The 13,258-nt window shown below is 39.9% G+C and overlaps 1 protein-coding gene and 1 long non-coding RNA gene across 3 annotated transcripts; one reads left to right on the top strand and one right to left on the bottom strand.

Moving 5' to 3' along the window:
* Window positions 1-6: 6 nt before the first annotated feature.
* LOC112964689 lies at window positions 7-2,649 on the top strand. Its single transcript, XR_003253036.1, has 2 exons — window positions 7-190; window positions 1,727-2,649. It is a non-coding gene; the product is annotated as an uncharacterized LOC112964689 (long non-coding RNA).
* On the bottom strand, window positions 2,580-13,252 carry ATP6V0E1 (ATPase H+ transporting V0 subunit e1). Of its 2 annotated transcripts, XM_026063112.1 has the most exons (4): window positions 13,127-13,252; window positions 11,061-11,108; window positions 5,678-5,805; window positions 2,580-2,786 (listed from the first exon to the last, which is right to left on the bottom strand). In XM_026063112.1, the coding sequence occupies exons 1-3, from the start codon at window positions 13,228-13,230 to the stop codon at window positions 5,712-5,714; spliced, it is 246 nt and encodes an 81-aa protein (XP_025918897.1). In that variant the 5' UTR covers window positions 13,231-13,252; the 3' UTR covers window positions 2,580-2,786; window positions 5,678-5,711. The 2 variants fall into 2 exon arrangements, with proteins under 2 accessions (XP_025918897.1, XP_025918896.1); XM_026063111.1 differs by lacking the exon at window positions 2,580-2,786 and having other exon boundaries at window positions 5,676-5,826.
* Window positions 13,253-13,258: the final 6 nt, after the last annotated feature.

Here is a 13,258-nt window from a genome sequence, read left to right as displayed (position 1 = left end):
GGCGGCGGCGGCGGGGGGGGAAACAGCCCCCCCCGACGGGGCAGAAGAGCGAACCGGCAGCCGCTTCCTCCTGGCCGGGCTTTTCGCCCCGGCGTTGCCTTCCCCGGTGCCTCCCGGCAGCGCCCGGGCCGGGCCGCACGGAGAAGAAACCGCGGGCGGACACGCGAGCCACCTACCTGCGACACCCGACGTAAGTAGCGCTGCTGTCGTTCCCCACAGAGGGATGCAAACTTCTGTAAAATCTCCAGAGCGATTTCCACCGAGTGCCACAAATCCAAATATCTGAGTTTGACTTAAAGTTGCCAGTGTTTATAATTTTACATCTTCAAGACTTAGTGTGAAGTCAGTGCCTTAAAGCTTCCTGATTTTTACCTTGAAATACATAATTAATATCAAAATGCGTACGGAGATCAGACTGTTTCCCTTCACTTCCAGTCCTCCCCTCTCTTTCAAACATCAAGAAGCATTTCTAAAACATTTTTTCATTCTCTTCTGTTGCCACAAAGCAAGAGGACGCTGCTACAGGTTTGATACCTGCGTTGTTTGTTAAGCACCAGTGGCTGAATCTGTCTGCTCTGATTTCCTGCCATCATGCAAAATAAATAATAAAAACAAAACCCCCACAACCTGGAACAGTGTTAATTCTTGGCACTCATGTAATGGATAATTCTGTAATCATGGTGCAGACAGTGCGTCACACAACATTCAGCAAAACAGAAACAAAACATTATCCTTTATCTTCTTCAATTATGTTATTACCTGGTATCAATATATTTATGTTTCAGAGAAAATATTAAACATTCAGATAAAGAGAATTTCTTTGATCTGGAAAGCGCCTAAAACTGTGCATGTGGCTTGTTTGTCCAGGCTTTGCATAACCATTTGCATCGAATTCACCACAGGTGAAACATGCCCTTTGAACTTTGTTTGCTTTCTCCCATACCTTCTATAATGGGCAATAACTTGGAACCTAAAATAGAAAGTTTGTTAGAAAATTACATAACCGATATATTAATATCTATTTCTTTGCCAGTGGATGTTTTCTTTTCCTGTTTCCTTTCCAGTTTAGATGATCTATCACATTTACCCTATTTTTAAAAACAGTTGCACAGTCAAGATTCCCAAGGATATAAGAAAGCATTTCTCTTCCGTGTTATGTGAAGCATAACTTACCTTGCCCCTTCCCCCCTTTTAAAAGACTTTAAGCTTGTGTAAGTTCATTTGGATTACAATTTTCTTGTAAATTATTTGCCACATATAAAAACTTGTATACCACAGTGATGTATTGTCTATGTGAAAACACTACTCTCAGTAGTAGATAACTTGGAAAAAAAAGTACAATTTCCAGTCCCAACAGTTATCCTACTTGTTTACAGCAATGGAAGTGTTCTTATTTCTTCTGCAATTCACGCTACCTTTTTTTCAATTACTGCAAGTTATAGCCTTTTGTCAGGATCTGAGTTTCTTTGACAGTGCTGAATACTATCCCACTAAACAAGTTAGCAATGCTATCCAAAAGGAAAAAGGGGAAAATGAACTGCTCCATTAGAGCCTGGTACATAACAATAATAAGGCACAGTTATACAGAACTAGAGAAATAACTGCAGTTTATGTGGACATGATTTAAGGAGGTAAGAAAGTACACATGATTCATGTGTATGAGATAGAATTTATATGCTTTGAAGTTATTCCTTAGCAAATGATTTCTTTTTTAAACTGTTACTAGATTCATTCCTGCCCCTGGAGACTCAGCTGATATTGAGGAGCCTCAGCTAGTTTTCATCTCTGGCCTACACTGTCCTGTGCTTTATCAGCTCTGTGATTCCACGAAGCATCAGACAGYGTAAAATAGTTGTTTCCTTTTCAATTTGCTTCTTACTGTCTCTATCTGTATCCTCCAAAACAGCCGGGGGCAAATCAATCTCCTATCAGGATCACTATTTATGCCTCATTCAAACTAGTCATGTCATCTGTGCTCCTCTCTAATATCAGATAGCGAGAAGTTCATGGGGAAGAGATTCTCAAGTTTAGCACTCACTTCCGCCCACAGACCTTTCAGCAATTTTGTTACTATTTCAGAACCACCTGAGAGATCTTGATATGGGCAGCACGTGTTATCATCTCATTACACCATTGGACTGTATCACAGTTTATCTGCATCATCTAAGTTTCTTTAGCTCAGGTCTGGCTAACTATTGTTTGATTAAAACCACAGAAGAGCACATCATAACTGTTACACATGGCACAAGAACATTTTGTATAAAGCGGAGGATTAGTTTTATTTCCAGGTATGAGAAATTTAAGACCAAATTTCCCAAGGATACAACTCATTTTAAAAAATAAATGCCATCAACATGTGGCAGCATTGTTTCTCCTCTCCTCATACAGTTCCATTGCACACATTTTTTTTTCAAGTGCAGTCAAACAGAACAGGGGTGAACAGCCCAGCAGACAACCTAGGATCTCTAAGATCTATAGTACTCATATAGAGTGTGCAAAGTGAACAAAGATGACTCCACGTATCCATAAAAAACTTAGAAATTTCCATCTCACTGGCAGTTCATTAATAGAAAAAAATGTACAGAACAGGAATTATAAATTGTATTAGGCACAGTGTTAAAGGTTATAGTAGGAAAATAGGAAAAAAAATATAGGGCTTTGAACAAGCCATTTTGAAGCAAAATACAAACATTAAGGCATTAAAGCAGGCTTGGTATCCAACCAGCTATGTTAAGGGCATCTTTGGATCAGTGGAGTTTTTCATCTGGAAGAAATCTCTTCTTTACCTGCAAAGCAAGAAGCAATTTAAATTATTCCTTTCCATTGAGGCAAATTACTAATTAAAGACTTGGTTGTTGAGTTAACCACAACTATTTCCATTCCACAAACACACTGAGAAACGTTGAAGAACTGAGGAGAATTCATCTATATGGAGCTTTAAGAGTAATTTCTTCTCAGAATGTAATTTCCGAAGTTACTGCAAGTAGTTTTAGTTACATTATAAGTTGGTAGAACAAGCGTTCAACAAGAAAGTTTTAAAGTTTTAACTATTTTTAGTGTAACAGCATCCAGTCATCTGGATGATGGCCCTTCTCGTGCTTGGCATGAAGGCAGTTCCTGGTCTCAGAACACACACTGTAAGTGACACATTTAAGGATACCAGCAGCTGTTAGATCACATTGATTAAAAGAGGCTAAAACCCCTATTTACCACAGCTACAGAAATTTGCATGTTCTGAGAACTAGAACGTCTGTAATATCCATACTGCTCTCCAAGCCATTAACTTGATTATATAGACAAGTCATCATTATTTTAATTAGAGGGACACTGAACAGTGACCAAACAGAAAGACCAAACATCTGTAATTTTGCACAGATCAATCAAGCCAGCACCTGCAGAAGCTCCTCTCCTGTCAACTAAAACGCAATAACCATCTGGGTGCATTTTCAGCCTGTTCCACTGGTAAAGTAAAATCAGTTTGCTTAGACTATCTTCATTTTTAAATAGTATCTCTCAAATCTGAGAGTTAGTATTTCATTCTCTTTAACTCTTTGCATTCTGTCCATGGTAATCCATCCAAACCTCAATTGAAAGAGAAAACTGGAGGAAAAACATACAAGCAAAGCATAGTGCATCTACCCTGAGCTCTGGAAAAGCACATCTTAAAGGCAGAAAATACTTGGTCAAACAAGTAATGGTAGCTGTATTTATGAGATACTGTGCAATGCCAGAGAGATCTCCTAACTCTTTCAGATGGAGACTAACTCACAGCTCCTGTCTAGTAAGAAATTCAGCAGGAGGCTCTCAGTGCCTAGGTGCGCAGTAGTGAAAAAGGACACGAGAGCCTCATCCAGGTAGCTAGCTTCCTGCAACTAGGCTCACTCAGCATTACAGGAGTACTTCAAACAAGATTGTGGAGAATCATATGTACTGTAATAGCATATTCCTATCTAAAGACAAGAAAGAACATAACATCCGACCATGACATTTGAGCATTATGCAATTTAAAAACAAAACAAAAAACCCCACCCCCTTTCTTTTCCTGAAGATGAGAACTGTCATTTTCTTCCAAAATTAAGTCAATAAAATCAGATCAAAGGTTAAAATAAAAATTGCTTCATATAACACAATAATGTGCRCTATACACAACTTGAATTCTCCATTAATAAGTTAGTTAACTAATAGCTCCTCACATAAAATTCCTGGCCATCCCATAATGCATCAGTTCCCTCTTCTCCTCAGTCCAAATTTACCACAAATCCTCTGGAAATCCCTTCTCCGATTCTTTTAGCAGCCTCCTAGAGAGCAAGAGCCATTTCTCATCTCCAGTYTGTTCTTGCTAGTAGCAGCATATAGTTCATTTGTCAGGCAGAAGTAAGCCCAATTTTTATATCTAAGTCATCCACCCATCCAGATAACTACATTTCAGTTTCAGATCCCAGACAACTGAATTATCCCGTGGGATTCAGGGATCTATATGCCCCCCTACCAGAATACAGTGGTCTCCTCGTCTCTGTTTCTGCTAACTAATTACCTGTCTACACACAAGAGCAGTAAAAATCCACCTTGGAAGTCCACCTTGACTGTCTTGCCTAATTACAGGCCTCTACTTGAAGCAGGGTCAAGTTTACCTTTGGCTTCTGCTTGCTGCTTAAAAAAATAAGAGACACGCCACAGGCTGACACTACCATAGTTCAGAGTAAGCCTACATTGCAACCATGGAGCTTTGCTTCAGGGTGACAGCTCATGATGCTTTACAGCCAGCAACTGAGCTATATAAAGTCAACTGTCATCTGTCTGCTGCTATTGGACTTTTCTAAACAGAAGTTACAGTAATAAGAGCAAGGGGTATATGATTAAACGTAAAAGATACAAAACAGGTAAAAAAGAAACTCAGGGTTTTGCATATCTACCCTTCATTTGAACCTGCAGCTCCAAATCCAGCCCTTGCACAGACACCTGAAGTCATCATGCTACTCCTAGTACAGAATTTATATTTTTGCTGCTCATGTCAAAAAGCCTGTCTAAAGTATTGCAACAACAGCATTSTAGTAGCACTAGCCAGAGAACAACCATCAGGGTCATCTATGCTTAAAGTTACACATAGACTATTGTTAAAAAAAACCAAAATACGTTCATCTGCAAGTTAGGCATCAGTGCTATACACTGACAGGAGATACAGAACCACTAATTCTAGTCCCTGCGCTCACTTCCCAGATGAATGAAGGCAACTGTACTTTGCCTTGGACATCTGGACAGTTCTTGGATAAAACGGTGGAAGGCTGAAGAAAGAGGCTTAGCAATTGTTAAAGATCAGAATACCCACTTATGCTAGCTGTTAAAAGAAGAAAAAAGAAAAATCAAATCCTCTATCCCCCAAGTATTACTTTTTTGGGTAGGAAGAAGAAACATTTTTTTCCTACAACACTTGCTTACTGAAAGCACAAACAGTAGCACATGACAGCAGAGGCAGCTAGCTGTACAACAGTTCAGTCCAAGCTTTCATGGTATCCAATCAGGCTTAACATCCAGAAGTCTTTTTTGTTGCAGCCCATAGGAAGATGGCTTTACGTTCCAAAACTGCAAGTGGTTCTGAACCTACTGCTTTTACACAACAGTTCAAGCTCTCCTGAACCTTTAACATACCAAATATATTTATAAATCAGGTTATACTCACCTAATCAATAAATTGCAGCAGAGGACAGACATCCTTAAGGCCAGTGAGATTTAAGATACCAGATTGTTTCATTGCTTAACTGCGGCCCAAAGAGAGGGTTGAGTTGAGCCAGAATCGCAATCAGCCAACTGCAAGACAACCCCCCAGCCCAAAAGAGAGAATATCAGCCAAATTACACAGCTTATTATATAGGGAGGGCTCGTCCAGAACACAGGTACTATCAAAAAGGAAAAGAGCATATCTAGGAAGGTCTACTATCAAATCCGAATCTTGCTCAAGCTCATACACAGGGACTGGATACCAGCATTGAAGTTCTGGTACCGTATCATTCTGCAGCTGGGAATAATAATTTGTCCTCGATTTAAATCAACACTGTCAGAACCACCTGACAGCATTTCTTTGGCACATTTTTCCTTTGGAAGGGACATGTTTTTGACACATATGAAACTCGGGTATTTGTGGGCTCAGAAGATAGAAACATAAATGAGAGGGTCCTTTTCTTAATGCCTACAAAGCATCCTTTAAACAAATGAGAAAGGTCTCCAAGAAACAGTGTCTCTTATTTGCTGTCATTTTCAGCGTATGATAGCCTCCCCTTGCAGACCAGGTATAATTTTCATATGAGCTTGAACAAAAGTGGTTTTAAAACTGGAGCAGAGGTCAGAGAAACAGGGGTCTGAAGCAAAAGGGTACGAAACAACAACAAAAATCAATATGACAACAAACCCCAGACCATCATCATCGGCCTCTCATCAGAACAGCTGACAAACTAACCCTGCAGAAGCCACAGCCAGAACAAGAGGAATGTAGTTTGTGGAAAATATCCAGGAAAGCTAAACAGAAATAAATATTCCACTGTTAAAAATTTCAGAAAAAAACATGGATGCTTCCATGGATTTAAATCTATGTAAAATACTAACTATATAAACATATTTAGTGAACACACTGGCTCATCCATCTGCTATTTCTAGAATGCTTTGTAAGGAGAAGAAGAAGCAGAGCAGCTTTGTAACGGGAGCTGCCACAAATGTATCAGAGTGCTTAGGCAGTCATGGAAAATTCCACACAAACCTGGATGCTTTGACCAGCAAACGAAGTGCAGGTCAACTGCAAAATGGCTACGACAGCCATAGGCAAAAGATGCGGGTCAGACTAAATTTAAAAAGGACTTTTCCTTTTTTCTTTTTTTCTTTTTTTAACAAATATTTGTTTTCAATGCCACTTTCAGTTTTGCTCGAAGTAGGATTCTAGTTAGACTCAAGTGTTGTGCCTACAGCAGTCTATCAACCATGTGAGCCTTGAACTCTAATATTCACAGTGTGCATCAACAAATGAAACTAATTCTGAAATATGTATCAGATTCCACAAAGCGACTAAAACATCAACAGGACACCAACAAGAATAACTGATAACCCTTAAGTTGATGTGTTTTTATTTTGCTATCCAAAGTGAGGACAAAGTAATTTGAAATCATATGTTAATCTTTATGTTAAATTTGCTTAAGGTAGAAGCAAAATAGCTCTTTTAAAAATCCCATGAAATCTATTTTGCAAGGGTTAGTTTTCAGATACCAAGGCGGATAAAAGGGGTACCAGAGCACTGTACCATCTGCCTTTAACATCCTGAACTAACCGGAGTGGGAGGAGGACAGGAACACTAAAAACCTGTTAAAGCACAGTATTCTCTTTCCCACTGTACAGAAGGAAGGAATTCCATGCACAAATATCTCACCTCCCTGTGCTTCCTAAGATCAGACCCAGCATGGCTGTGAAATAAATGAGCTGCAAGCACATTCAAAATATTGATGTGCCCCAGCTGTATAACCGTGCTTTAGACAAATACTGTGCTGTTTTCAAAAGCTATTTGTTGGGACCGTGCTGGATACCCAGCTTCTGAACCGCAGTGGCATTACAGGTCAATACTTCCTCCTCCCTGCACTGCTAGGGCCTAATAATTAAAGCAGTAGTTAGGCACTGAACTGTATAACTCCCTTGCCTTCAAGATAAGTCATGAAAAAGCTTCCCCCACACATTTTGCTTAATCAATGCCACTTTATACAATAATCTACCATGAAAACGTGAAACAAAATGGGACACAAAGTAAAACAAAGCAAGCCTCTACATCCCATGTGTAATATTGCAGAGTTGCTAAAATCAGGTATGGCATTCAAGCCACCCACGGGTCCTTAAATTCTACCGGATACCAGTTGCAACAGTTAGTGTTAATTATCCAGCTCACACAAGGAAATTAAAGTCCCTTATGTTCTACCAGGAAGATTTTAAAAGGTCTTTCTGCTGTAACTGCCATCTGTCTCTATGCTGCATGTTACAAATTAAGGTCCTGCTATCTGTTTAAATGTCAAATTGGGCAACCATATTTTAATCCATTTAGAATTAGTGGCAAATTATACTATTTTTCAAACATGCTGTCTTCTGTTAAGAATAATATGGTACTGTTTCATGAGCTGCTTTTTAAACAGCAAAATAGATTTAGGCTTTGACAGTACCTTACCAAAATGGTATAACCTAGAATTTCTGTAGAAGCCTTAACTCCCCACACTTTGCCTTATATCCTGTTAGGTTCCTGAGGCTTGCATATTCTCCTTGAAAAGGCTGCTGGTACAATATTTGTATACAAATGATGCACTTATCTATGCAAAAATTTCCCACAGAACAACCAAATTAACATCACGTAATCAATACGGTTATTCAAGATGAACACTATTAAATCTAAACACAGAAGAAACAGGTTTATGTTCAAACGTCACTGACCATTTAAATTTGAATTAATTAGCATAAACTCAGTTTGATGCAAACTGATTTGGCAGCCAAGTGGTGTTTAATAAAAACAGGAAATTCGTTTTTTGTTTCCATCAGAAGGCTAACAAAAAGCATGAAAGTAGGTCTAGCTACTAGAGCTCTACAGAACTCTACAAAGAGGTAGATGAACAGCACCAGCCACCTACTAAGGACACACAAGTGCTAAGACCGTACCTGTGACAATGCAACAACAGATTATTTTAACCCTAACATTGTATCCAACAAAGAATCCCCAGAATCCATTATTTTGGGCTTCCATCAAGACTGGTATATGTTCTGTACACAATTCTTGAAGACACAATCACTGTATGATGAGGCAAGTTCTATCTTTGAACATCAGACAAAAAACCTCTTTGTTGTATTCTCGAAAGTGAACCTATAGATGTAGTTTATGTGGCTGAACATGATTCTTGAGCTTAAGACTTACTGAAGAGTCTGCTTTTTCTTTTTTCAACATGTAATCGGACAAAGCCAAAGGCAATAATGAAAATGAGCTACAGCCCACATGATTAAGTATGAGAAAAGAGAAGCATCCACTCACTGGACATGCAAAAACCAGATTATAAATCATGTTAGTGACCACTAGATTTATAACAGACCTGTTTCAGTACAAAAATTGCAACTTACAGGTGAAATACCACTGTACTTTTGAAGAGTTCAAAGCACTCAGTCAAACTTAAGGAAGTCCATAATAAATATATTCCACATTTTAATCCAGAGGATTCTGAGAATGCTACATGGCCTCGACATCAAGGAAACTATCCATCCTCAACCAATTAAAAAAAGTCCCTAAGCTTAAAGTATATTGGAAGAGTAGGACATTAAAGTTCTTTTGCATCCTATTTTAACAGAAGTAATGAAAACTCTTTTAAACTTAAAACACCGCCCCCGCCCCCCTGTCCCCCCACCTAACTGTAACCTAAGTGCAGTAACTTAGTGAAAGAAAGTATCCAGCTGCCCTTTGCTACCCAAGCATTTGGAACCTAGCATGAGCTTGGGCTGCTACATAGTTTATTTGCAGGAAGGAGACCTTCACAGCATTGAGTTCCTGCATTTCAATCCCAAATTCAAGCTGCTGGCACTATAAACTCTTCTCTAGTTTCTGCATCTATTCAGCAAAACATAATATATATTTAAGCTGTTAAATTTACCTAACACAAAAAGAAAGTGCTTAGCCTTTCATTTAAAAACTGTCACATTTGAGAAAATTATTTTCATATCTAAGAAATAAAAAAAAAAAGAACTAAATTTGCTACGCTTTAACAAGTTATCCAGAAGGATGACTTCAAGACTTCACGTGTCAAACATCCGAAACTAAAAGTATGCCTCAACTGTATAAAACCTGAATATCACATTACTAAACTGAATCAAACCTGCATAAGCCTGTGCCACAGGCCAACCCAAGATGGAGCCACACAGGTTTTTCCTGAAACAGGACAACACTGGAAACCCGGTTTTTAGCTGCCAGTTCCTAAGAATTAGAGTCTCAATATTTGAGATGCATCTCCCTAAGCATTCATATTAAGCTCCTTGGAATAGTATAAATAATGCCTAAATATTAAGGAATTTTACTATTGTACTAAGTATTTGTACTATTCAAGTGGAATTCTGGATAATGATTTTATTACAAGTTACCCCAAAAGATCTAACCAGACTTTTATCAATTTACTCTCCACAGCAAATTCCTTCCAAACACCTTTTAAGTTATTTCTGCATAGCACTTTCTTTGGTAATATCAGTCCCTATGGTTTTTCAGAAGGACAGAAAAAAATCTAAAGAAATAAGTATGCATTCTGTTGCAGACTCCAGCTACAGCTGGCTCACCTCTTGATTTAAAAAAAAAAAAAAAAAAAGGTATGAGAAGTGCCTTGACAAGTCATTTTGTTATTTCTACTAATTCTCCTACAGAATAAAGGCAGCCTCAAAGCATATTGCGCACATTTAAACAGGAACAGCCTTAATATGTCAAAGCATCACGAGACTGTCACAGACATTACCTGGCACATATACATATATCTCACATACAGAACATTTTCATCTCCTACTCTAACAGATTTCAAGATTGCATCCAAAGGGACCAAACTAAGAAAAGCAAAGCCTGTCAGTAGCCTTAAACTAGTTATTACCTTAGAAATAAATGCAAGAGTGTAAAGAAAGGAAGAAAAAAAAAAAAAAAGATGTCATTGCCCGACTGTGAATCAGCAAAATTTTAGAATCAACAAACCGTTATTATATTTGTGAGTGAATAAGCTAGTCAACTGGAAAGTAATAATGGAAGGTCAATATAGAGTACTACTCAAGAATATATTTCAGAGGACAAGAGGAATTCAGGTTCTACTTGAATGCTGTATCCACCAACAGGAAAATATTTTCTACAGTGGGTTGAAGTTTTTTTTCTAGAACCAAAAATTCTAAGGGCTGTCAAAGAACACCATGTTTCTAAATCTCTGTGACACATTTGAAAAGCTTCCTCCTACATGTCTTGAGAATATAAAAAGGACCTTTTGATTATAGCAAAACTAGCTGTGCCTTGATTAACAGGTAAAGATGATATTTATACTTACAACAGGTAGCAACAAACAGCACATGTCACCAGCATTGTGTTGATAACACTGCAAAAAGAAAGAGACAGCTGATTAGGTGTCATGTTATGACTGACCACAAGATACATAGAAAAAAATTCCAAGAACAAGTTCAACTTCAGTCATATGCAAGGTGACTCAAGATGGATGTTCTAACTCATTCCAGCTGAGTAAGTGACAGAGGCACAGCTCAGACTCTGCAAAGAACTGGCATGGCTTCTGCAAGTAAGAATACAGCAGTACAGCCATATTTAACAAAACCACTCTGAAGAGGAGTAAAATCTTATGTAACAAACATCCTTTCTCCATTTCACAAACATTTCTATGTGCAAATTAGTGAACTACTAAGGCTGGATATTCGACTGTAATACTAACACTAAGCAATGAACGTTTTCTCCATTTGCAAAACTCTGCTTACAAAAGTTTTCAGTGTCAAGATATTTTATATTGTGAATGAGGGTTTTGTAAATTCAATACAAAATAAAATCTCAAGGTCTCATGAAACAAAACTGTAGGAGAAGAGTTTCCTTTCTTGTGACAGAGAAACCATAGCTTAGCTGGAAAGGAGGGGAAGAAAAAAAATTAAGCAGCTCTTCAAATTGAAAGTGGTAAAACTGCAGCTATACAAACAAAGGATTTTTTAAACGGAAGGAAAGGAAATTAGATTCTCTAACAATGAGCGATCTGTGCAGCTCAAGGAACTTAGTAGCAAACTGGAGTTTTTGGAGTTTTTTTTCTTGTTTGATTATAGAATGAAATCTCTCTATATATGTTCCCCTCAAGCTGAATAAGAAAAACCTCAAGCTAAGTCACTAACTTCTAATCTTTCTGCAACATAGATAAACCTCTTCCCCCCCCCCCTTGTACAAGTGCACCTTGTCAGCTTTCAAATGAATGCTACAAAGCTAAACATGTGCAGTAGTCTAAGAATTCCAAAGTATGTTTCCAGGACTCTCTGCAAAGGAGGAAGTTTTAACCTAGGCAAGGCAAATTCTTAGGGCAGTTAAAACTTGCACTGGTGTCTTTTGTTACAGAATGGAAAAAAAAAAAAAAAAGCTATTCAAGACCAGGAGCTTTTTTGTTGTTTTGTTTTTTAAAGAAGAAAAAGATGAGAAGTGAACAAACTACCCAACATTACTATAGACATACTACAGAATCAGAAAACAGCAGTGCTCTACTCATATTTGTTAAACAATCAAATTTTGGGAGAACTAGAGAACATCTATTAGTGACCCTTCTTCACTTTCCACATATTTAAGGAGAGGTCTGGAAGATATATTTCCAAGATACAGCTGAGGTCAGACAAGGTTTCAGGCACATAAAAACCACTTCAGTTTTGAAATTGAAGCAGTAAATGTCAGAGCTAAATAAAAGCTGAGGGGGATTGCTCCAAGCTTAGATAAATGTCTAAGCTGATACCAGCTGAGTAGAAAGGCATATCAGAGAGGGGAAGAGAAAGCAAGAGGCAATTATCTTGTAGAGGAAAGAAAAAGACAAAAACTCGTCTCCTTTTTACTTCACTAGCTACAATCACTGAAGGAAAACTCTCTGCTTAGATGTCCTGCTGTTGTCCTTAGGCCAGCACGGCTGCGAGGCCGCTAACGTGCGCTTAAACACGGAACGGGGAGGACCGACAGCAGCGCGCTCGCAGCCTCTTCCGATGGGAAGCTAGAGGGGGGTGGAATAAGTTAGAAGAGGTCAAGGTCGAGGAAAAGGAGAAGGAAGCCGTTATTATGCAAGCGGCACCCGGAGCCGCGGGCAGCCTGCAGGGCCCGAGGGAGACCCCGATCCGGCAGCCGGGGCCGCCGCTCTKCGCTCCGGGCCTGGCCGGCGGAGGCGGCGGCCCTGGGGCCTGGCGCAGGGCGCCGCGCACGGAGGGGAGCTCGGGCCGGCGGCAGCCGCGAGGCCGCTCCCGCAAGGGCGCCGCGCCCCCCGGCCAGGCCGCGCCGCGGCCTCCCGCCGCTGCCGCCGCCACCGGGGGCTGCGGGGAGACGGGCAGGGCCCCGCCGACCCCCGGCGAGCGGCCGCGGCCTCCCCCTGTCACTCACCCGCGGTTGGGCCCCTTCGGCACGAGCCACGGCAGGACGCCGCCGACCACCCCCCAGAAAACGCTCATGACGAGGATGGGCACCGTCAGGCCACCGTACGCCATGGCCGGGCTCGCCGAGGAGGCGGAAAGC

Source organism: Apteryx rowi, unplaced genomic scaffold (genome assembly GCF_003343035.1).
Source record: "Apteryx rowi isolate R43461 unplaced genomic scaffold, aptRow1 scaffold_2, whole genome shotgun sequence".
In the NCBI taxonomy this organism is placed as follows: Eukaryota; Metazoa; Chordata; class Aves; order Apterygiformes; family Apterygidae; genus Apteryx; species Apteryx rowi.
Note: the sequence above shows the minus strand (reverse complement) of the source record. Positions and strands in the feature narration are given on the sequence as shown.